Raw genomic sequence first — 25,993 nt, 5'->3', positions numbered from 1 at the left:
CTGCCATAGAGTTCCTCGCTCTCATATTTTGTAGGGGGATATGTGCTCATACTAATGACCTTAATTGTAACGGTTGCCTCAGTCACCCAGACCGGAGCATTTTCTGTGTTTATATGAGAGCTACAATACGACAGATTGAGTGCAACCAGACGCTATATTGAACCACGAAAGGAGAAATTCTTCTGAAAAGATTTGGTAGCCACAAGCGTTCTCTAGACCTAAACACTGTTAAAAGTCTTGAAAAAAGTAAACAAACTCTCCAGTAAGCCTTCACCCACCAAGACAACAGTTTTGGAGTTAACATAGAGGAGATATCAAAGTAAGTGTTAACTGTTAGCAATGGAGAAAGCCACACAGACCTTGGTATATACATGTACATATTTTTTAAAGTCATGCAATCCTACTAATTTTGCCATGGGGCAGAGAAAGAAAATGTGCACTTTTACAGCTAATTTCCTGCAGTTCTGCCAATTTTGCAATGGGATGGAGAGACATTTTTGCAGTTTTAAAGCTAATTTCCTGCACTTTTACACATTTTGCCAATACTTATACCATGTTAATGATATCTGAGTGAGAGTGACTAACAAAATCAATGGGGGCCCCCTGGAGGTCAGGGCCCCTGGGTTCTTGCCCTGCGTGGTATTCGGCCATGATTACTACAAGTTTAGATAGCTGGCTAAACTAACTACCAATCTAAAAATTGTTATCTGACATGACTAATTAAGTGACTGTCAATGACTGACATAACAAGATAAAAACTGCTGAAGCACAGTCAAATGTTGAAATTGTAACTTGTGTATTCTAACTCTCAACAGTAAATTGAGAGCCCTAGTGGCCGGGGCCCTTCGGAGAGAGAAAAAAGGAATTTCAATAGTTAAATGCACTTTGAGATGAACATTGAGGGATGGAATCTTATAAGAATGTTGAAAAAAATACTATAAGTATCTACTCATGTCAATTCTATTCAAAAGCCTATACAATATAAATATAATATAATTCAGGTAACTGGTACCTTCCATCCTGCCACAGCAGACACTGCCAGTTTTCAATTCCAGTAGTGACTGTGGGTTTCTCTACTCTGGAACCAACCTGGACTCAGGGGTAGACATACTAAACTAAAATCTTATGAATGACAATTCATACAATATGTTACGAATTTGCAATACATATGTTACGAATTCCAAGTTGTTGTGGCTAACATTAGCTAAGTGGCTAGTTGGCTAATGTTAGCTAGGCTAAGGGTTAGGGGTGAAGGTTAGGGTTAAGGTTAGGAGTTTGGTTAAGGTTAGGCTTAGGGGAAGAGTTAGCTAACATGATAAGCTGTTGCAAAGTAGTAAGTAATTGCATAGTTGCTAATTAGCTTAAATAAAAAAGTTGTCCGTGATGAGAGTCGAACCTTTGGTTTGCTAGAAGTTTGGTTGCTAGAAGTTTGCGTTATACATCCACCTTCCTTCCTTCCTTCCCTCTCTCCCTCCTTTAATGTTTGCCTTAAGTAATCATCTGTCTTATGTAACCATATCATACTAATTTGAGTGTCCTGCTGGAACACATACATCTACACTGTAACAAATTCAAACATACACTCTGACCAATCCAACGAGCCAAACAGCCTGCCCACCCATTCCAAGGTGTCCACCAGGTCCTAAAGCACATGTCACTTTTTTTTTTTACAGCCTTCAATTTCACAATTCTTTGACCATCAAAAGGTTGGCGGCTAGAACAAAAACATTCAGGGCTACAGCCCCGGAAGCCAACCCCTAACAATGGCGATGCTGCTGGACCAACAGTGACCACCGTTTCAAATCTCTGATGCATAAATTATGTCTATTCTACAAAATGTGGGTATTTAAAAACCCATGCTCTTTTACAACATCAATGTTTTGTGATGAATAATTTTGCATCCTGAAGCTTCCCATCCTTCATTGGTGGCCTTAGCAACATTACAAATGAAAGTATTTTGAAACTGAAATGATCTATCTCATAACCACTGACAGTTGTTTGTAAGGATGCTTGAGTGGATGTGTGGGGGCTTGCACCAGGATTGATGGCCAGAGGCTGTGGGGAACTACTTTGCATCTGAAGGACACCCCGCTCTGGGCTGAGTTGGAGGCATGTCATCTTCACATCTCGGGTCATCTGCTTTTTACTTCCCACATGTCCATAACATTGATTCTCTCTTTGCTCTCTATGTCTTCCCTCGCAAAACGTTGCAGAGAGTGGTGAGAGTGTGGTGCCTTAAGAGGACCCGTTGTGATTCTTTGACACCACAGGACCGGGACACACAAGGATTCCGATATCGTCATGGCCATGGTATGCATTGACTCTCCAAATAGTACAGCCCCTTTGCAGAGTCAGGGCAATTCTATGATAAATATTTTCCAGGAATGTGCTAAACAAATCTCTTGTTTCAGAAAGTAGCAATTGCAATGCCATATCTTCATATTCATTTAGAGTTGTATTCTTGGGTTAAATCCAAATGGTACCATAGAGCAGGGTTTACCAAACTCTACCCTGGGGTCCCCCCTTGACGAAACATTTTGTTATTTGCCCTAGCACTACACAGCTGATTCAAATAATCATTCATCGTCAAGCTTTGATTATCAAATCAGCTGTGTAGTGCTAGGGCAAAAAACTAAATGTGCACCAAGGGGGGACCCCCAGGGTAGAGTTTGGTAAACCCTGGCATAGAAGAGGGACTCTATGTATGGCAGAAAACATTTACAAAAAAAGTTTTTTTGCACTGTAATTACAGAACATGTCCATAATACATCTGCCACTGATAGTGGAATGATAGTGTTTCACAGTGTTGTGATTGGCTGTGATATTTGGCTATTCATTTATCCCGCCGGTGCGGCATCTGCTGTCAAACTGTTCTGACTTTGTGGCCGTGATATCTAGTGGAAATTAGCCTGTTTGCTACAATTCTACACTGTTCACTAAATTTCAGTTACAGTGCATTCGGAAAGTATTCAGAAACCTTCCCCTTTTCCACACTGTGTTACGTTACAGCCTTATTGTAAAATTAATTAAATAAAAACATTTCCTCATCAATCTACACACAATACCCCATAAACACAAAGCGAGAACAGGTTTTTAGAAATGTTTGCAAATTTATAAAAAACTAAAACAAAAAATACCTTATTTACATAAGTATTCAGACCCTTTGCTATAAGTCTCGAAATTGAGCTCAGGTGCATCTATAACGACACAAGGCGAGACCCAGATGCAGACACAGGAGGCAGATGGTTTGAGTCTCTGATATTTATTGAACAATGAGGGGAAGGCCAGAGACAGGCAAGAGTTCATAACTAGGTCAGGGTCAAAACAGTACAAGGCGGCAGGCAGGCTCGAGGTCAGGGGCAGAAAGAATGGTCAGGCAATCGAGCTCAGTGTCAGGGCACGCAAAAGGTCAGGACCGGGAGGACTAGAGAAAAGAGGCTAGGAAGAACAGGAGCTTGGAAAACACTGGTTGACTTGGCAAGACAAGACAGACTGGCAACAGACAAACAGAGAACACAGGTATAAATACACTGAGGGTAATAGGGAAGATGGGTGACACCTGGAGGGGGGTGGAGTCAATCACAAGGACAAGTGAAACGAAACAGATCAGGGTGTAACAGCATCCTGTTTCCATTGGTCATGCTTGAGATGTTTCTACAACTTGATTGGCGTGGTAAATTGGTTAGACATGATTTGGAAAGGCACACATCTGTCTATATAAGGTCCCAAAGTTGACAGTGCATTTCAGAGCAAAAACCAAGCCATGAGATCGAAGGAATTGTCCGCAGAGCTCCGAGACAGGATTGTGTCAAGGCACAGATTTGGGGAAGGGAATCAACAATTTTTTTGCAACATTGAAGGTCCCCAAGAACACAGTGGCCACCATCAATTGTAAATGGAAGAAGTTTGGAACCACCAAGACCCTTCCTAGAGCTGGCCGCCCGGCCAAACTGAGCAATCGGGGGAAAAGGGACAGGGAGGTGACCAAGAACCCGATGGTCACTCTGACAGAGCTCCAGAGTTCCTCTGTGGAGTTTGGAGAACTTTCCAGAAGGACAACCATCTCTGCAGCATTCCACCAATCAGGCCTTTATGGTAGAGTGGCCAGACGGAAGCCACTCCTCAATAAAAGGCACATGACAGCTGCTTGGACTTTGCTTAAAGGCACCTAAATAACTCTCAGACCATGAGAAACAAGACTATCTTGTCTGATGAAACCAAGATGAAACCAAGATGGAAAACAAGCGTGACGTCTGGAGGAAACCTGGCACAATCTCTACGGTGAAGAATTGTGCTGGCAGCATCAGTGGCAGGGACTGGGAGACTAGTCAGGATCGAGGGAAAGATGAATGGAGCAAAGTATAGAGAGGTCCTTGATGAAACCCTGCTCCAGAGGACTCAGGACCTCAGACTGGACTTGTAGCGTCATACCCAAGAAGACTCGAGACTGTAGTCACTGCCAAAGGGGCTTCAAAAAAGTACTGAGTAAAGGGTCTGAATACTTATGTAAATGTAATATTTCAGTTTTTTTTTACTGTTTAGTACATTTGCCAAAATATCATCAAACAAAAAAAAATCTTAGTCATTATGGTGTATTGTTTGTAGATTGATGAAGGATAAAAACTATTTAATCAATTTTAGAATAAGGCTTTAACATAACAAAATGTGGAAAAAGTCAAGGGGTCTGAATAATTTCAGAATGCAATGGATATCTGCCTGAGGATGAAAAATTAGGTGCTGTGTGTGTGTGTGTGTGTGTGTGTGTGTGTGTGTGTGTGTGTGTGTGTGTGTGTGTGTGTGTGTGTGTGTGTGTGTGTGTGTGTGTGTGTGTGTGTGTGTGAGAGAGAGTCATTGATGACAGCTGATAGCTATTAGACATGGATTGTGTAATTGAACTTTATTGATTAATTTCCCACCCACACTCCCATGGTGGCCATTATTATTCTTTACTGCTGTCTGTCACCGGCAGTTAGCAGCTGCTTCTAATTACTGAAGAAGAGGGAAGGTTGGATCGCATCTAGCAAAAATAACAAGGAAAACTAATTGTCTGCAACATTAAGCAAAGTCTTTAATTAAAACCTTATTGGAGGATGACCGTTCAAATGTTTTATTTGCACTGACCCTCATGGACCCATTTCCAGAATCCCATAATCCCTACAGATTTGCACATCATAGAGCTGCACATATACAACCTTAGAGTCAGTCTCTCTTCCTTTGATGTTGTTCAAACCCAGAATGAGCAAACATGCCCCTATTGACCCTTGACATTGATCAAGCTCGCTTCAGAAAAACAAAAACTTCAGAATCTTTTGGAATGTCTTCCCTTTGCAATATGAACTCGTAAAAACAACAAAAAAACAAGCGACAATGTATCAGAAGCACACAAGTTTGAAATCTGCCAGTGAACCCTTAAAGAGGGGCACATTTTAACCAGTGGAACTCCTCTTAAAACTTACTGTGAACGCTGCACATTTTATATTTTATTGCTTCTTTAACATAGTCCACATGCCAGACACAAGTCAGTCCAAGGCCCTAGTTAGCAGAGTGATATACTACGAAGCAAGCTAGATCTACTTAGGCTTTTATAAATCTAGCTTCACATTCCAGGTCAGGCTTCATCCTACGAAGGTCGATATAGCTTGTCCACTTGCCGCTAACTCTAGCAGGCTTGTATCGTCGCGTGCATGTCGCACATGGCTAGTTGAACGGCAAACTCTTCATTGAGACAATGCTGAAACATCAATCCATGGGCAAGTCAGCGCCACATTTTCAGTTGTTCTGAAATCAAAATGAATGAAAAGTTACCTTGCACATTCAGCAGGCTATGGTGTGAAATAGGCTTTTAGAAGTGCCATCTTTATTTTATGACTTATTTTTAATGCCGTCTTTGGTGTGATTTGGTGTGCTTCTCAATGCACAAGTACCCTTTTCCCACTCCCGTCGCTCCTTCTTCCATCTGTGGAACACCTTGTTGAGTTGTGGCCATAGACGTATAATTCCTAGAAGGATTTTGGAACCTCTAAACCTGGGAATTTCACTGTTAAACCCATGGGTACGCTAACGATGGGTGACAGTCTTGACTTGAATGGGAGATATTCCATAAAAACACGCCACTTCAATACAGATGTATCGAAGTGCTGTGTTTTTAGGGAGTCCCTTGACTGGGAACTGCCATCTATGGATTATATTTCTATGGTTGGTTGCGGCTGTCAGTTTGCCTTTCGCACATTTCCAAATACATACGTGCAAAAAAACCTGTTACATTTGGAAGCAAATGCTGTCATCACTAAGTGTGTAATGTGACATGTATTCTAACATTACACACGACAAATTTGATTAATAAAATATTTAAATCAGTCGTCTTCGTCAAATGAAGGTGATGATGACAATCTTTGTGAGAGGGAGGGTATTTCATTTTATTGGTCCTCAACTCGTGGCTCAGCACCTCCAATCTTCCCACGGCCATGGAAGGATTCGTTGTCATAGAAATTCACCTGGCTAAAAGGTAAGCCACTTTCATGGTCTTGGTCATCTCGAGTTGAAGTCAGAGCTGACCAAAGTTACTAAACTAACTCTGCAAACCTGATTCGTAGAATAGGGCTCAGGTCGTAAATATTTAGTCTCAGAGCAGCTCTACACTAGGCTTCACAGAGAACCACAAATTGTAACATAAAGTTGGTCAGAACATCTCATAGTGCAAACCCACCACACAGTTCACCACAAGCAAACTGTTTATACATGGAATGTACAAAATATTAGAAACATATTGTTGCACTTCCTAATATTGAGAGGCACCCCCTTTTGCCCTCAAAACAGCCTCAAGTTGTCCGGACATGGACTCTACAAGGTGTCGAAATTGTTACACAGGGATGCTGGCCCATGTTGACTCCAATGCTTCCCACAATTGTGTCAAATTGGCTGGATGTCCTTTGGGTGGTGGACCATTCTTGATACACGCCGGAAACGTTTGAGTGTGAAAAACCCAGCAGCGTTGCAGTTCTTGAGACACTGAAACCGGTGCACCTGGCACCTATATTACCATACCCCGTTTAAAGGCATTTCAATATTTTGTCTTGCCCACTCACCCTCTGAATGGCACACGTACACAATCCATGTCTCAATTGTCTCAAGGCTTGAAAACCATTCTTTAACCTGTCTCCTCTCCTACATCTACACTGATTTGAAGTGGGTTTATCAAGTGACATCAATAAGGGACCATCGCTTTTACCTGGATTCACCTGGTTAGTCTATGTCATGGAAAGAGCAGGTGTTCCTAATGTTTGGTACGCTCCGTGTGAACCAGGAGGCTATAGTCATACACACATACTGTATAACTATGGAAGTAGTTCACTAACTTGAGCCTCACAGATTATTTATTTTTGTAACGAACCTAAGTAGAAAAACCCAACATTGTGATTTGTATGTTTTAATGGAAAATTCCTTCAGTTAGCTTTCTCTCATGTGAGATTTTATATTTAAAACAGGAAGGTGATGATACAGTAGTGAGTAAGGCAGTGAGTGAGATTCAAGCAGCAATGTGTAATACGTATCCATAAACAATATTTGTAAACTGTGAAACTAATGTGCAACATGAAAGCAACTACAAAAAAATGTGTTGATGACGATGGTTATGATTTGAATTATGACGATGATTATACCATCAATCTCTAGCTTGTATTTTTTTGGTCCATTGTCTTGATAAAGAATCAGTTGCTTGATCATAAAGTTTACATAAAGTAATACATTTTTCATTCATCTTCCTCCGTCAGGAAAACTCATTATATTTCATTTAGGCAAAAAATATATATAACTAATACAAAATGTACCCTGTTAAGACTGAATAACTTAAAAATATTAAGCCACATACAACAAGCATTTTAATAAGTATAAACCATCCATAGTTACAGTATGAACATTCTTACTCTATGAACATCCAATAGGACTAATCTTGGGATGAACCAAACACCTTTTCGTCTTGTCCTTCGTATCTCACCCCAAACAGTTCTGTAGTAAGAATTTCCCCTAAAGAAATCAACTCTGAGCTGACTTCCATGACAACCATGACATCACCCCAAAAGTCATTGAGTCAACTTCTGTGGGTCTTCTGGGAGCTCATTGTCTTGGCCAGCAACACATAGCTGCTATCTTGTTTACATGCCACCTTTCACCGCCTCTCTGTTGTCGCATCATTTATGCTTCATTTCATGAGTTATGGAAAATCAAATGACCGAGGTGTGCTAGAGCAGCGGGGCCAACGCACAACAGCTGTGTTAGAAGTCAAATCTGAGGAAAAAGCCAGAGCAGAGCGGAAATATAAAGTACATTATCCAGTAGAAAAACAACAGCTGTACAGAAACACTTGTATAGAAAAACACTCATCTTTACCGACCTCCTTATATACACAATAATGAAGGTAATAATTGATAGGGCAAGTTTGCATACGGTACATACGTACACAAAGTTTCCACATTTACATATTGTACCTTGAGGCTGATGTGAATTTTTTTTTCTGGCTTCTCTACGCCACCACACTGATGTCCCTCCTGTTCGTGTCATTGAGGTCATAGCGCTCCGTGTCAGGGTTGCAGTGTACGCTGGGAGACCTTTTGGTGGGGCAGAGGAGGGTGAGGAAGTGGCGTCCAAAGGATTCGGAGAGGCAGGCGTACAGTATGGGGTTGGCACAGCTCCAGGAGTAAGACAGCAGCACCACGAACTCAAAGCCCCTGGCGAAGGTCAACACCAGGTCCATACGGTAGAGAGAGCAGAAGTTGAAGGTGTAGAAAGGCAGCCAGCACACGCCGAACACCAGCACCACTGCCACCACCATCTTGGTGACCTGGGTCTCTAGGCAATGACTCTCCTGGCTTGGGGAGCTGGCCTGGCAACGGTGAGTCCTCAGGGTGACCACCAGGGCAGTGTAGGAGACAGTCATGACCAGGGAGGGCAGAGCGAAGCCCAGGACAAAAGTATAGCTGAGGAAGGCAAGCCACCAGGAGTCAGAGGTCACGTGGGGGTCCACCGTGCACAGGCCGTCCCTGTCCGAGAAGTGAATGGCCATGGGGAGGACAGGCAGCAGAGAGAACAGCCACAGGAAGCCGCTGACAATCTTGGCCCGCCTAGGCGTGCGCCAGCGGGCGAACCGCAGTGGGTCGACCAGCGCCATGTAGCGGTCAATACTCATCACGGTCAGGCAGAAGACGCTGGTGAACTGGTTGATGCCATCCAGGACCATGACCAGCTTGCAGGCCAGGTCCCCAAAGGCCCAGTGGTTCTGGAAGTTCTGGATGGCGATAAAGGGGAGGCCCACCATGAATAGGGCGTCGGCCAAGGCCAGGTTAAAGATGTAGACCGTGGTGGCGGAAGCCATCTTGTCCAGCTTTAAGACGGCCACGATGACCAGGGTGTTCCCGGCCAGCCCTACGATGCACACAACCAGGTAGAGAACAGCCATGGTCACACTGAACACATCCAGATCCTCCTGCAGATAGATGTCCTCGTCCAGGTAACTGGCGGTGGGGGCTGCGATCGACCCCGCATTGTAAAACATTTCTGAGGTGAATGAGGAGTCCATCTTCGCTTCAATACCTCAGTTTTTCAATACTTGGTTTGGATAAGTTGTGGAGAATGTGAAAAAGATGAAAGACAATTTTTTTTAAAAGGTGTTAAAATAGTCACAATAACAGTGGGTTAGAATTCAAAAACGTTCCTGTCTTTCTATCTTTTCCTCTGCGAACAGCTTGACAGTGCCCGTCCACCATTAATATCCACATCACAAAAGTACCCCCAAAACCTGGCTGCTACTTAGCCCAAAAAACATCCAATCTTTAAAGAGAGGGAATGTTTGTGGTCATATGCTGTCCAAATCAATCTCTTTTTCCTCTAAAACCTTTCAAGTTGAGTCGTGTGGTGTTTTGGAGGAAGCATTCTCCGTGATGAGAAACTCACACCCAAGTCAAACGGAGCCCTTCAGTGAAGTGTGGAGTGTGCCAGACGGCTGGACGCTGTGTGTGAGAGTGCTTTTATATCTCCCCCCGCAGTGCTAAAGTGTGTGTCTGCCGCCGCGAGCCCCGTCAGTCAGCGTCCCTCTGGCTCTCCTGTGAGGCTGATAAGCTCCCTTGGCTCTCCCGGACCCGCTTTTATGCTGTTTCCAAGGTGCAGCTGGCCCCATCTGTTACAATACTTTTGTTTTCATAACTGAACCTTCTCCAGAAAGTGCTCTCCAGCTTTTTTTTTCTTCCTCTCCTCCCTTCACCCACCCCCACCCCCACCCCCACCACACACATCCAATCCTTCTCTCTCACCAACACCACCACTCTGCTCTCCTATACTTCCCTTACAGTTCAGTGTGGGGTCACTCTGAGCTGAACTACCCCCACACTTCCACACACATACCCCACCACTTCCCAGCTAGGGCCACCCACCTTCAAGATTGGCTCTAATGGATGAACTGTTGACAGGAATGAAGCCCCTGTCAGTTTTTCAGGGTTGTTGTTTTTTGGTCTTTGTCTTGTACTTTTCTCTCTGATTGGCTTTGTTCCATGGCAGTTCATTCATCACGGAGACAGCGAGAGAGAGAGAGAGAGTGTGTGTGAGAGAGTGACAGAGAGAAAGAGAGAGAGGATGTGGCCCATTGTGGGTGGGGGGATGGCAGGCGGGTAGATAGGAGGCAGGATGAATGATTGCCTCTGTCCTGTTTCCCCTCAGACACGCATAGCTGGAATACCCCGGCAGCCCACCGACCCAGGAGCCGCATAGCACAGAACAAACACATCAACACGTCCCGCACATCATCAACACATCCAGGTGCCAAAGTGGTTCAGGCGAGTGGAACATTCAGTACCATCATAGTTACCGATCTGATCCACTATCCCCTGTATATGAGAATAATTTATTTTCCTAAATGCTCACTTTCCATTCCCCACACCCATTAACTCCTAGTGCATGGCATTTTACAGGCCTCTGTAAAGTGAGAAATGCCTTTGTAGTCTTGGTACAAGATACCAGATCAGGTACCTCCCCAGAGGAGTAGTAGCCGACTTCAAAGAAGTAACCTCTTTAGAGACACTCGGTTTCATGAAGCTAAATGTTCTGAATTTCTCAGGCATTGGATTTCACGGATAACTTTGTCATTCTATTATGATGGACAAGACACATAGTGTATCTGAAATGTCCTTACTAAAGTGCAGAGGTGTTTGTTTGAGATCAAATACAGTCAAGTTCACAAACACAGAACCCACAGGCCACCTTGATTCTTCCAGATGACAATAAGTGGCCTTTAAGATAAAACACCAGGGACATCACCTGTGCCTTGTTACATGGGTCGTTACATCTGTTACATGGGTCTTTCTACGAAAATTTTGTTTTTTGACCAGACAATTAAAAAATATATATTGAACAAAAATATAAACGCAACATGTAAAATGTTGGTCCCATGTTTCATGAGCTGAAATAAAAGATCCCAGAAATGTTCCATACACACAAAAAGCGTATTTCTCTCAGATTCTGTGCACATCTCTGTTAGTGAGCATTTCTCCTTTTCCAAGATAATCCATCCACCTGACAGGTGTGGCATATCAAGAAGCTGATTAAACAGCATGATCATCACACAGGTGCACCTTGTGATGGGGACAATAAAAGGCCACTCTAACATATGCAATTTTGTCACACAACACACTGTCACAGTTCTGAAGGAGCGTGCAATTGTCATGCTGACTGCAGGAATGTTCATTTCTCTACCATAAGCTGCCTCCAACGTTGTTTTTGAGAATTTTACAGTATGTCCAACCGGCCTCACAACCGTATAACGTGTAACCACGCCAGCCCAGGACCTCCACATCCGGCTTCTTCACCTGCGGGATCGTCTGAGACCAGCCACCTGGACAGCTGATGAAACTGGGTTTGCACAACCAAATAATTTCTGCACAAACTGTAAGAAACCATTCTCAGGGAAGCTTATCTGCATGCTCGTCGTCCTGTAGTTCGTTGTCGTAACCGATTTCAGTGGGCAAATGCTTACCTTCCACGACCACTGGCACTCTGGAGAAATTAGCTCTTCAAAGATGAATCCCGTTTTCAATTGGCGTCCTGTGGCAAGCGGTTTGATGAAGTCTACGTTGTGAACAGAGTGCCCCATGGTGGCGGTGGGGTTATGGTGGGGTTATGATAGGGGCATGAATAAGCTATGGACAACACAATTGCATTTTATCGATGGCAATTTGAATGCACAGAGATACCGTAATGAGATCCTGAGGCCCATTGTCGTGTGATTCTCCCTCCATCACCTCATGTTTAAGCATGATAAAGCAAAGCCCCATGTAGCAAGGATCTATACACAATTCCTGGAAGCTGAAAATGTCCCAGGTCTTCCATGGCCTGCATACTAACCAGACATGTCACCCATTGAGCATGTTTGGGATGCTCTGGATTGACGTGTACAACAGTGTGTTCCAGTTCCCGCCAATATCCAGCAACTTCGCAGAGCCATTGAAAAGGAGTGGGACATTCCACAGGCCACAATCAACAGCCTGATCAACTCTATGCGAAGGAAATGTGTCACACTGCATGAGGTAAATGGTGGTCACACCTAATAGTGACTGGTTTTCTGATCCACACCCCTAACTTTAAAAAAAGGAGTCTGTGACCAACAGATGCATATCTGTATCCCTAGACATGTGAAATCCATAGATTAGGGCCAAATTAATTTATTTCAATTGACGGATTTCTTTATATGAACTGTAACTCAGTAAAATCTTTGAAATTATTGCATGTTGCCTTTATATTGTCATTTAATATATATTAGTCAGATAATCATTAACCTCTTAACAATAGAAATCAACATAAATGACAGCTTAATGTATTTGGATATTTTTGCTATATTAAATAACCAAAAAATGCTTGTGTTGCCTTTTGTCACTGATGTTACCTACAGTTGAAGTCGAAACTCAGTTTTTCACAATTCCTGAAATTTAATCCCAGTAAATATTCCCTGTTTTAGGTCAATTAGGGTTGACACTTTATTTTAAGAATGTGAAATGTCAGAATAATACTAGAGAGAATGATTCATTTCAGCTTTTATTTCTTCATCACATTCCCAGTGGTTCAGAAGTTTACATACACTCAATTAGTATTCGGTAGCATTGACTTGAACTTGTTTAACTTGGGTCAAACATTTCGGATAGCCTTCCACAAGCTTCACACAATAAGTTTGGCCCATTCCTCCTGACAGAGCTGGTGTACTTGAGTCAGGTTTGTAGGCCTCCTTGCTCACACACACTTTTTCAGTCAGCCCACAAATGTTCTATAGGACTGACGTCAGGGCTTTGTGATGGCCACTCCAATACCTTGACTTTGTTGTCCTTAAGCCATTTTGCCACAACTTTGGAAGTATGCTTGGGGTCATTGTCCATTTGGAAGACCCATTTGCGATCAAGCTTTAACACTGATGTCTTGAGATGGTGCTTCAACATAGCCACATAATTTTCCATTCTCATGATGCCATCTATTTTATGACGCGCACCAGTCAATCCTGCAACAAAGCACCCCCACAACATGATGCTGCCACCCCTGTGCTTCACGGTTAGGATGGTGTTCTTCGGCTTGCAAGCCTCCCCCTTTTTCCTCCAAACATAAAAAAAAAATATATATTTCACCTTTATTTAAGCAGGTAGGCTAGTTGAGAACAAGTTCTCATTTGCAACTGCGACCTGCCCAAGATAAAGCAAAGCAGTGTGACACAGACAACACAGAGTTACACATGGAGTAAACAATAAACAAACCAATAACACAATAAATAAGTCAATGACACAGTATAAAAAAAAGTATATATACAGTGTGTGCAAAAGGCATGAGGAGGTAGGCAATAAATAGGCCATAGGAGCGAATAATTACAATTGAGCAGATTAACACTGGAGTGATAAATGTGCAGATGATGATGTGCAAATAGAGATAATGGTGTGCAAGAGAGCAGAAAAGTAAATACAAACAGTATGGGGAGGAGGTAGGTAGATTGGATGGGCTATTTACATATGGACTATGTACAGCTGCAGCGATCGGTTAGCTGCTCAGATAGCTGATGTTTAAAGTTGGTGAGGGAAATAAAAGTCTCCAACTTCAGCAATTTTTGCAATTCGTTCCAGTCACTGGCAGCAGAGAACTGGAAGGAAAGGCGGCCAAATGAGGTGTTGGCTTTGGGGGTGATCAGTGAGATATACCTGCTGGAACGTGTGCTACGGGTGGGTGTTGTTATCGTGACCAGTGAACTGAGATAAGGCGGAGCTTTACCTAGCATAGACTTATAGATGACCTGGAGCCAGTGGGTCTGGCAACGAATATGTAGCGAGGGCCAGCCAACTAGAGCATACAGGTCGCAGTCGTGGGTGGTATAAGGTGATTTGGTAACAAAACAGATGGCACTGTGATAGACTGCATCCAGTTTGCTGAGTAGAGTATTGGAAGCTATTTTGTAGATGAGATCGCCAAAGTCGAGGATCGGTAGGATAGTCAGTTTTAATAGGGTAAGTTTGGCGGCGTGAGTGAAGGATGCTTTGTTGCGAAATAGAAAGCCGATTCTAGATTTGATTTTGGATTGGATTTGATTTGAAATAATGATGGTCATCATGGCCAAACAGTTCTATTTTTGTTTCATCAGACCAGAGGACATTTCTCCAAAAAGTACGATCTTTGTCCCCATGTGCAGTTGCAAACCATAGTCTGGCTTTTTTTATGGCGGTTTTGGAGTGGTGGCTTCTTCCTTGCAGAGCGGCCTTTTAGGTTATGTCGATATAGAACATGTTTTACTGTGGCTCTAGATACTTTTGTACCTGTTGCTTCCAGCATCTTCACAAGGTCCTTTGCTGTTGTTCTGGGATTGATTTGTAGATTTCGCACCAAAGTAAATTAATCTCTAGGAGACAGAATACGTTTCCTTCCTAAGCGGTATGATGGCTGCGTGGTCCCATGATGTTTATACTCGTACTATTGTTCGTGGTACCTTCAGACGTTTGGAAATTGCTCCCAAGGATGAACCAGACTTGTGGAGGTTCAGGCTGATTTCTTTTGATTTTCCCATGATGCCAAGCAAAGAGGCACTGAGGTTGAAGGTAGGCCTTGAAATACATCCACAGGTACACCTCCAATTGACTCAAATGATGTCAATTAGCCTATTAGAAGCTTCTAAAGCCCTTACATAATTTTGTCATTTTCCAAGCTGTTTAAAGGCACAGTCAACTTAGTGTATGTAAACTTCTGACCCACTGGAATTGTGATACAGTGAATTAGAAGTGAAATAATCTGTCTGTAAACAATTGTTGGAAAAATTACTTGTATCATGCACAAAGTAGATGTCCTAACTAACTTGCCAAAACTATAGTTTGTTAACAAGACATTTGTGGAGTGGTTGAAAAACGAGTTTTAATGACTCCAACCTAAGTGTATGTAAACTTCCGACTTCAACTGTACAGTATATTTGATTTGACAATTTTATCACGGCACTAGGCGAGACACAGAGTGCAGATGGTTGGAGTCTTGCAATATTTATTAATCCAAAAGGAGTAGGCAAGAGAATGGCCGTGAACAGGCAAAACATCAAAACCAGATCAGAGTCCAAGAGGCACAGAGTGGCAGACAGGCTCATGGTCAAGGCAGGCAGAATGGTCAGGCAGGCGGGTACAGAGTCCAGGAACAGGCAAGGGTCAAAACCAGGAGGACTAGAAAAAGCATAATAGCAAAAAGCAGGCGAACGGGAAACCCGCTGGTTGACTTGGAACATACAAGACGAACTGGCACAGAGAGACAGGAAACACTGGGATAAATACACTGGGGAAAATAAGCGACACCTGGAGGGGGTGGAGAAAATTACAGTGACAGGTGAAACAGATCAGGGCGTGACAAATTCAGGCTTTCCATAATGTAACTTGACTATTTAATTCACATATATCAAAAAAGACAGAAAAGCATTATGATACAATTAGTTCGTTTTTGTTTAGTAATAATTTACTTCCACCATAACACATTTTTCTATAATAACACCAGTGACAGTAACACCAGTGACAAGTAACACCAGTGACTAATCTTCCGACTACTTCATTAAAACCAGCAGGAACTGTTACACCAGTGATGGTAACACCAGTGCCAAATCTGCAGAAAATATAGAATATCTAAGATGGCGGCCACAGTAGCTCAAACCACACTCCTTAAATTGTAAATAAATCACCTAATCATGTGATTTGGGCAATTATTTTCCCCTTACTGTAATCTTAAGGCTATGCATGAAATTACCAAATGAAATCATCAAATTGCTAACATACAGTACCTTCGGAAAGTATCTCTTGACTTATTCCACATGTGTGTTACATTCTGAATTCAAAATGTATTAAATTGATTATTTGTATCACCCATCTACAAACAATATCCCATACTGACAAAGTGAAAACATGTTTTTAGAAATATTTGCAAAGGGATTGAAAATTAAATACAGAAATATCTAATTAACATAAGTATTCACACCTCGGAGTCCATACTTTATAGAAGCACATATGGCAGCGATTACAGCTGTGAGTCTTTCTGGGTAAGTCTCTCAGAGCTTTCCACACCTAGATTGCGCAACATTTGCCCATTGTTCTTTTCAAAATTCTTCAGGCTCTGTCAAATTGGTTGTTGATCATGGCTTGCCAACCATTTTCAGGTCTTGCCAAAGATTTTCAAGCAGATTTAAGTAAAAACTGTAACTTTGCCACTCAGGAACATTCACTGTCTTCTTGGTAAGCAACTCCAGTATAGATTTGGCCTTGTGTTTTAGGTTATTGTCCTGCTGTAAATTAATCTCCAAGTGTCTGGTGGAAAGCACACTGAACCAGGTTTACCTCTAGGATTTTGCCTGTGCTTAGCTCCATTCCATTTACTTTTTATCCTGAAAATCTCCCGTCCTTAAAATGTTTTAATATCAACTAAATAGTGTAAAAAATAGTGAGTATCAATCTCCATGTTTTCAAGCATAGACATATCTGATATGTGCAGAAAGCTTAAATTCTTGTTAAGCTAACTGCATTGTCCAATTTCCAGTAGCTATTACAGTGAAAGAATACCATGCTATTGTTTGAGGAGAGTTCACAATTATTATTTATAAACCAATTAGGCACATTTGGGCCGTCTTGATACAAAATTTTGAACAGATATGCAATGGTTCATTGGATTAGTCTAAAACTTTGCACACCGATAAGTACAGTGCCTTGCGAAGGTATTCGCCCCCTTGAACTTTGTGACCTTTTGCCACATTTCAGGCTTCAAACATAAAGATATAAAACTGTATTTTTTTGTGAAGAATTAACAACAAGTGGGACACAATCATGAAGTGGAACGACATTTATTGGATATTTCAAACTTTTTTAACAAATCAAAAACTGAAAAATTTGGCGTGCAAAATTATTCAGCCCCCTTTACTTTCAGTGCAGCAAACTCTCTCCAGAAGTTCAGTGAGGATCTCTGAATGATCCAATGTTGACCTAAATTACTAATGATGATAAATACAATCCACCTGTGTGTAATCAAGTCTCCGTATAAATGCACCTGCACTGTGATAGTCTCAGAGGTCCGTTAAAAGCGCAGAGAGCATCATGAAGAACAAGGAACACGCCAGGCAGGTCCGAGATACTGTTGTGAAGAAGTTTAAAGCCGGATTTGGATACAAAAAGATTTACCAAGCTTTAAACATCCCAAGGAGCACTGTGCAAGCGATAATATTGAAATGGAAGGCGTATCAGACCACTGCAAATCTACCAAGACCTGGCCGTCCCTCTAAACTTTCAGCTCATACAAGGAGAAGACTGATCAGAGATGCAGCCAAGAGGCCCATGATCACTCTGGATGAACTGCAGAGATCTACAGCTGAGGTGGGAGACTCTGTCCATAGGACAACAATCAGTCGTATATTGCACAAATCTGGCCTTTATAGAAGAGTGGCAAGAAGAAAGCCATTTCTTAAAGATATCCATAAAAAGTGTTGTTTAAAGTTTGCCACAAGCCACCTGGGAGACACACCAAACATGTGGAAGAAGGTGCTCTGGTCAGATGAAACCAAAATTGAACTTTTTGGCAACAATGCAAAACGTTATGTTTGGCGTAAAAGCAACACAGCTCATCACACTGAACACACCATCCGCAAAAGGTGGCGCTACAAAGTATTAACTTAAGGGGGCTGAATAATTTTGCACGCCCAATTTTTCAGTTTTTGATTTGTTAAAAAAGTTTGAAATATCCAATAAATGTCGTTCCACTTCATGATTGTGTCCCACTTGTTGTTGATTCGTCACAAAAAAATACAGTTTTATATCTTTATGTTTGAAGCCTGAAATGTGGCAAAAGGTCGCAAAGTTCAAGGGGGCCGAATACTTTCGCAAGGCACTGTATACATCTACCCCCTCTCCTATGTGGAGAATGAGGTCATGGAGACCTACATACAAGAGAGCCTCCAGCAGGGTTTTATCTGCCCCTCTACGTCACCAGCCTCCTCTAGCTTCATTTGTGTTAAGAAGAAAGATGGGAGACTGCACCCCTGCATTGATTATCGAACACTGAATAAAGCCACTGTTAAGTTCAGCTATCCTTTACCCCTCATCCCAACCATCTTCAAACAAATGCATGGGGCGCAGTACTTCACAAACTGGACTTGAGGAGCGCCTACAATCTGGTGTGCATTCGTGCAGGCGACGGCCTTTCCATGACCACGGGGCATTATGAGTATCTCGTAATGCCCTTTGGCCTGTCTAATGCGCCTTCAGTCTTCCAGGCCTTTATTAACGAAGTGTTTTGGGAAATGCTAGGACAGGGCGTTGTGGTTTATATAGACAACATTTTGGTCTATTCTGCTGACCTCACACAACATGTCTCGTTGGTCAGGTCTGTGCTGGGAAGACTGTTGGACACGAAAATAAAATGTTTTTCCAATTCACACTTTCTTATAGGCCAGGCTCAAAGAACGTGAGGGCGGACGCCCTGTCTCACCTCTATGATGCAGAGGAGAGGCAGGGAGAGGAGACCCCCATCATCCCTCCGTTCTGTATCATCGTGCCAACGGTGTGGGACGTGGAAGCTGACATACAGCAGGCCCTGCATACAGAACCCGCACATGCACAGTGCCCGGAGAACCACGCCTACATGCCCACGGGTGTGCGGGACCGCCTCCTTACCTGGGCGCACACGGCGCCTGTGTCGGGTCATTATGGGTAAGGCCGTACCATCGCTTGCCTGACTGAAAGGTACTGGTAGCCCACCTTGGCTAGGGACGTCTCTTCCTGCTCCATCTGTGCCCAGTCTAAGACACCCAGACACCTCCCTTATGGAAAGCTCCTTCCCTTGCCGGTTCTACAACAACCCTGGTCTCACCTCTCAGTGGACTTTTCCAGTATACAACGTGACAGTAGTCACCTGGAATGCATTTTGATTAACAGGTGTGCCTGTGGAATGTCTTTAATCCGCAGAGTAGTAAATGTCTTCCTGTATTATATCGAAGGAAATTGATGTACCATTTGTAAATAAATAACCAACAAGTATGTCTTAGTGGGCATCCAAGTGTGTCCTCTGCTCTCTTTTACGGCAGGTGCTGAGCTGTGAAGTCATATCTATGATGGACGACTGCTTCAGGGGTTCGAGGTCAGGGGAATTCTAAAGATCCATTAGGATTTACTGGCCAACACGTTAATGAGATCCAAACTGGAAAGAAATTCAAAAAATTCCCACCGGGTCTGTGTGGAAAGAACATTCCTGAGTGCCACTACGTTTACATCGCCTCCTATCTTTATCAAAACACAGCATGGACCACTTAAGCAGAGCTGTGAAGCAATTTCGACAGCACACACACACACACACTATTTAAAGGGATAGTTCACCTAAATTACTAAATTACACATTGGTTTCTTTACCTTGTAAGCAGTCTATGGACAAGGTATAACAGCAATCCATACTTTGGTTTTTATTTCCTTGGCATTGTTTCCAAATGTTAACGTTTTAGAATTTGTGGCACTAATCAAATCCAAGCACAGGTACCGTTATTAGCATTTTTCATGCATTATGTCCAAATCATCCAAAAGTATCTCGAATTGATTGTGAAGCTCAACAAAGTCACTTATAGATGATTTAACATGATGCATGAAAAATGCTAATATTGGTACCATGACTAAATTCCATTCAAGCCATGGTACCAATATTAGACAGTACCAGGGAAATAAAACCAAAGCATGGATTGGTGTCAAACCTTGTCCATAGCCTACTAACAGGGTAAGGAAACCAATATGTAATTTTGTCATTTGGGTGAACAATCCCTTTAATGCTTTTAGCTGGTAGACTAAAAAGCTAAGCTTCCCTCCATCCTCTTTCTTGTGTTTTATCGGAAGATTCCACAGAACGGAATATAGGGTTGTGTGACCCACACAGCCTGACCATTCAGGGCTACTTCTTGAATGGAACCAACTGAATACAAACTAATTCAAGTTGGTTAACTGGATAATGGCACCTTGATTATGATATTTCTCTAAAAAGTAATGAAAACTCACTAGCTTAAAAACCCTGAACCATCCATTATTCACACCTCTAGAAGAACTCACTCACATATACAGTTGAAGTCGGAAGTTTACATACACTTAGGTTGGAGTCATTAAAACTTGTTTTTCAACCACTCCACAAATGTCTATAGTTTTGGCAAGTCGGTTAGGACATCTACTTTGTGCATAAAACATTTTTTCCAACAATTGTTTAAAGACAGATTATTTCCCATCTAATTCACTGAATCACAATTCTAGTTGGTCAGAAGTTTACATAAACTAAGTTAACTGTTCCTTTAAACAGCTTGGAAAATTCCAGAAAATTATGTCATGGCTTTAGAAGCCTCTGATAGGCTAATTGACATCATTTGAGTCAATTGGAGGTGTACCTGTGGATGTATTTTAAGGCCACCCTTCAAATTCAGTGCCTCTTTGCTTGACATCATGGGAAAATCAAAAGAAATCAGCCAAGACCAAATTCTAAATGCCTGAAGTTACCACGTTCATCTGTACAAACAATAGTACACAAGTATAAACATCATGGGACCCTGCAGGATGGAGACGCGTTCTGTCTCCTAGAGATGAATGTACTTTGGTGCGAAAAGTGCAAATCAATCCCAGAACAACAGCAAAGGAACTTGTGAAGATGCTGGAGGCAACAGGTACAAAAGTATCTATATCCACAGTAAAACATGTCCTATATCGACATAACCTGAAAAGCCGCTCAGCAAGGAATAAGCGACTACTCCAAAACTACCATAAAAAACCAGACTATGGTTTGCAATTGCACATGGGGACAAAGATCATACTTTTTGGAGAAATGTCCTCTGGTCTGATGAAACAAATATAGAACTGTTTCGCCATATTGTCCATTGTTATGTTTGGAGGAAAAAGGGGGTGGCTTGCAAGCTGAAAGAACACTATCCCAACCGTGAAGCACGGGGGTGGCAGCATCATGTTGTGGGGGTGCTTTGCTGCAGGAGGGGCTGGTGCACTTCATAAAATAGATGGCATTATAAAGCAGGAAAATTATGTGGATATATTGAAGCAACATCTCAAGACATAAGTCAGTAAGTTAAAGCTTGGTCGCGAATGGGCCTTCCAAATGGACAATGACCCCAAGCATACTTCCAAAATTGTGGCAAAATGGCTTATGGACAACAAAGTCAAGGTATTGGAGTGGCCATCACAAAACTCTGACCTCAGTCCTATATAAGATTTTTGGGTAGAACTGAATAAGTGTGTGTGAGCAAGGAAGCCCTCAAACGTGACTCAGTTACACCAGCTCTGTCAGGAGGAATGGGCCAAAATTCACCCACCGGTTGGCCATATTGGCGCTCCCCATTAGGAGCAGTACACCATAGGAATGAACGGAATTCTACAGTATTTCAATTAAATGTTTAATTACAAAATTACAGGTATTTAAGTATTTTTTGCTGTTGTAGGAAATGAAGGAACTGGACCAATGTGTAGCGTTGTGAGCGTACATTTTCTCTTTATTAACTCAAAATGATGCCGACAAAAGAATAAACAATACAAAACAAACTGAAGCTTCAGGCTATGTGCCATCAAACAAAGTTAACTTCCCACGAACACAATTATATAATAAGAACTGCGGGAAAGCAGTGCCTGTTGTGCAGGGGAAAAGGGTTCTGTATACCGGAGTCTTAGCTAGCTAGCACACAGTCTCCTTTGCTCCCGCATTACGAACACCTGCCCTCGCCTTCGTTAACAGAACTGCTGGAAAGCAGTGCCCGACAGGCGGGAGCAAAAGGACACTGCCCTCTGGTGTCCTAGCTAGCTGCCGGTGTCACCCCCGCCTCCTACCTTCTGTGTACCGGAGTCCTATTTAGCTAGCAACCCAGCAACAACAGATAATTAGCTAGATAAGGCTAGCAAGTTAGCTAGCTAGATAGATGAATAGCTAGCTAAATAGATAGATAAGGTTAGCATGCTAGCTAATCTTGAAGGGTCATCACTAATAACTACAGATACGCCAATTTCTACAATTGATCTTGTTAAAATCAGATTTGAAACCTAACCTTAACATTAACCATCACCTTAACCACACTATTATCATTATGCCTAGACCGAACCTTAAATTAAAGCCAAAAAGGTCATTTTTGTTTGCATACATTTTTACGATATAGACTATTTAACTTTGTGGCTGTGGTAACTAGTGCAAACCTCTTCAGAGGTGGAACCTAAAGTTGCATTTCATCTTCAGTACAGGAAATTACGTTAAAATAGTGGCGACATTTTCTTATGGGGAGGTTGTTTAAAAATGGACCAAGTATAAAGAGGAGTTCCTCCTTCAGGGTCGTTACTAGTTACCACAGCCACAAAGTCATAAACCTGCCTACTTCTACAAGACCAAAAAGCACATTTTTGTTTTCATTCGTTTTTTTATGAGAAATCAAATTTTATTGGTCATTGGCATTATTTAAAGTGGCATTGTTTAAAGTGACGAGTGATCCATTTATTAAAGTGTCCAGTGATTGGGTCTCATTGTAGGCAGCAGCCTCAATGAGTTAGTGATTGCTATTTAACAGTCTGATGGCATTGAGATAGAAGCTTTTTTTCAATCTCTCAGTCCCAGCTTTGATGCACCTTTACTGACCTCGCCTTCTGGATGATAGTGGTGTGAACATGCAGTGGCTCGGTGGTTGTTGTCCTTAGTGATCTTTTTTGCCATCCTGTGACACCGGGTACTGTAGGTGTCATAGAGGGCAGGTAGTTTGCCCCTGGTGATGCGTTGTGCAGACCCACCACCCTTGTGGTTGAAGGCGGTGCAGTTGCCGTAGCTGTGCTGTGATAGCTGTGATACAGCCGACAGGATGCTCTTGATTGTGCATCTGTAAAAGTTTGTCAGGGTTTTGGGTGACAGACCAAATATCTTCAGCCTCCTGAGATTGAAGTGGCGCTGTTGCGCCTTCTTCACCACGCTGTCTGTGTGGGTGGACCATTTCAGTTTGTCTGTGATGTTTACGCCGAGAAACTTAAAACTTTCCACCTTCTACACTGTTGTCCCTTCAATGTGGATAGAGGGGTGCTCCCTCTGTTGTTTCCTGAAGTCCACGATCATCTCCTTTGTTTTGTTGACATTGAGTGAGAGGTTGTTTTCCTGACACCACACTCCGAGTGCCCACACCTCCTCCCTGTAGGCTGTCTCGTCGTTGTTGGTGATCAAGCCCACTACTGTTGTGTCATCTGCAAACTTGATGATTGAGTTGGAGGAGAGCATGGCTACGCAGTCGTGGGTGAACAGGGAGGACAGGAGAGGGCTGAGCACACAGCCTTGTGGGGCCCCAGTGTCAGCAAAGTGGAGATGTTGTTTCCTACCTTCACCACCTGCGGGCGGCCCGTCAGAAAGTCCAGGACCCAGTTGCACAAAGAGGGGTTGAGACCCAGGGCCTCCAGCTTGATGATTAGCTTGGAGCGTACTATGGTGTTGAATGCTGAGTTGTAGTCAATGAACAGCATTCTTACATAGGTATTATTTTTGTCCAGATGGGATAGGGCAGTGTGCAGTGTGATGGCGATTGCTTCATCTGTGGACCTGTTGGGGCGGTATGCAAACTGAAGTGGGTCTAGGGTGGCCGGTAAGGTGGAAGTGATATGATCCTTGACTAGCCTCTCAAAGCACTTTATGATGACAGAAGTGTGTGCTATGGGGCGGTATTCATTTAGTTCAGTTTTCTTTGCCTTCTTGGGTACAGGAACAATGGTAGCCATCTTGAAGCATGTGTGGACAACAGACTGGGATAGGGAGGGATTAAATATGTCTGTTGTGACGACCCTCCCACTCTGTCTGCCGTATTTTGTCTTTGTTCTTGTTTCCTTATTAGGATGCCGGTGGGCGGAGTTGAGAGGGTCGTCAGCTACATGGGAAACACCTGGGCCCAGGTGTTTCCCAGGATAAATACACCCCTTCCCCATTCATGGAGGAGACTCTCTCCATGCAGACATTTGTAGATTGTGTTGTGGTTCTTGTTGACTTTTTGTTTGTTTGCTTTGGCACCTTTCAACACCCTGCATTATCACATTCATGCATGCAAAACACTCACTTACGCTACTGATTACTGATTACACACATCATTGTATATTTTCCTTAGTTGCTTTAGTTAATAAATATATTTTGTTACTCCTTATCTCCACGTTGTCTCCCTTTGTTACGGGCTTTGAGCCGGTTCGTGACAAGTGGGGGCTCGTCCGGGATATTTGAACTGTTGGTTTGGGAGACCGTGGAAGTACGTGTTTGTTTGTATATTGTGTTTGAGTTTAATAGGCCCAGTATTGGTTGCCTTTGGTTGGGTTGTGTGCTGCGTTGGAGAGAGTATAAGTATAATGGTTAGTTTCCAGGCCCTGCCTAGCCTGGAAACGTTTGTTCTACTTTCTTTTGGGACATCAGCCTGAGGTGAGTAATCGGCTATGTACCTCAGTGGGAGATTTGGGTAGGGTAGTGGAACTTGCTACCTGGAGCTATAGCTTTTTTCCCCTGATAGGCTTAGCGACATGTTTCATTTTTGGAATATGTTGGGCATGGTTAATGTTTGTTATTTTTGTGTGGTGTCTGTGGACTGAGCAGTTGTCTCGGGGGCACATCCGTGGCTTGGTGGAATTTACCAGCATGCTGGGGAGTTTTTCCTTGCCAGCGGGCTACAGTGCGTAAATTCCCACTGCAAATCTGCACGAAGACTAGGGTTGAGTTATTGTAGGTTTTGGGGAAGCTCCGTATCTCATCTCTCTTCTGTGGTGCTCAGGGTGATTGTCAATTCTCGGGTTATGGTCTGGTGTGCTCAGCAGAGGGGAAGAGCGAGATTTTTTTTGTTTTGTTTTGTTGTTGTAACTATGGCATCTTATATAGATGAATTCATTCGCTTTCCATCGGAGAAATTGTTAGATTTAGGTACTAAAGAACAGCTGTTGAAGGTCGCTGAACACTACAACGTTGAGATTAGTGATAAACGTCTAAAGAATTCTATTAGGTTGATATTGAAGGCCAATCTGATGGAGAGTGGTATTCTTGAAGTTACCACTGAGCCAGCCTCTACTGAGAGTTTGTCGTCTCCCCATAACGTTACAATGGCCATTCCATCGGTTAGTCCAAGTAGTCTTCTTTTTGAACAGCAGAAAGAACTGCTTTTGTTACAGCTAGAGCATGATCGGCAAAGTAATCGTGAGAAGCTAGAGCATGATCGTGAGAAGCTAGAGCATGATCGTGAGAAGCTAGAGCATGATCGTGTAAAGTATGAAAAGGAATTGGCATTTAAACAAGATATGGAGCGTGCTAAAATCAAGTTGCAACAAGAACGTATAGAGTTGGTTAGGGAAGGAAAGATCTCAGGGGAGAGTTTGTTTTGGGAAGGTGATCCAGATTTACCTAGGGGTAGTTCCTCTTTTGGTCGTGCCCCAGAGACATTTGATATTGTTGGGAACTTACGGTTATTGCCTCAGTTTAA

The 25,993-nt window shown here is 42.7% G+C and overlaps 1 protein-coding gene and 1 long non-coding RNA gene across 2 annotated transcripts; one reads left to right on the top strand and one right to left on the bottom strand.

Annotated features, from left to right (window-relative positions):
* The first annotated feature begins 33 nt into the window (after nt 1-33).
* LOC110499047 (uncharacterized) lies at nt 34-13,637 on the top strand. The gene is made up of 3 exons (XR_002469907.3): nt 34-319; nt 2,214-2,310; nt 10,705-13,637. It is a non-coding gene; the product is annotated as an uncharacterized LOC110499047 (long non-coding RNA).
* LOC110499046 (somatostatin receptor type 2-like) lies at nt 7,410-10,335 on the bottom strand. The gene is made up of 2 exons (XM_021575878.3): nt 8,484-10,335; nt 7,410-8,283 (listed from the first exon to the last, which is right to left on the bottom strand). Exon 1 carries the CDS (start codon nt 9,569-9,571, stop codon nt 8,519-8,521), a length of 1,053 nt encoding a protein of 350 aa, XP_021431553.2. The 5' UTR covers nt 9,572-10,335; the 3' UTR covers nt 7,410-8,283; nt 8,484-8,518.
* Nucleotides 13,638-25,993: the final 12,356 nt, after the last annotated feature.

Source organism: Oncorhynchus mykiss, chromosome 20, assembly GCF_057628025.1.
Source record: "Oncorhynchus mykiss isolate SJ-2025 chromosome 20, ASM5762802v1, whole genome shotgun sequence".
NCBI classification, from domain to species: domain Eukaryota; kingdom Metazoa; phylum Chordata; class Actinopteri; order Salmoniformes; family Salmonidae; genus Oncorhynchus; species Oncorhynchus mykiss.
This window is presented reverse-complemented; position numbering and strand designations above follow the sequence as displayed.

What these genes read in the sequence shown, in the direction of transcription:
- LOC110499046 (XM_021575878.3), bottom strand. Translation starts at nt 9,571, where the DNA reads ATGGACTCCTCATTCACCTCAGAAATGTTTTACAATGCGGGGTCGATC.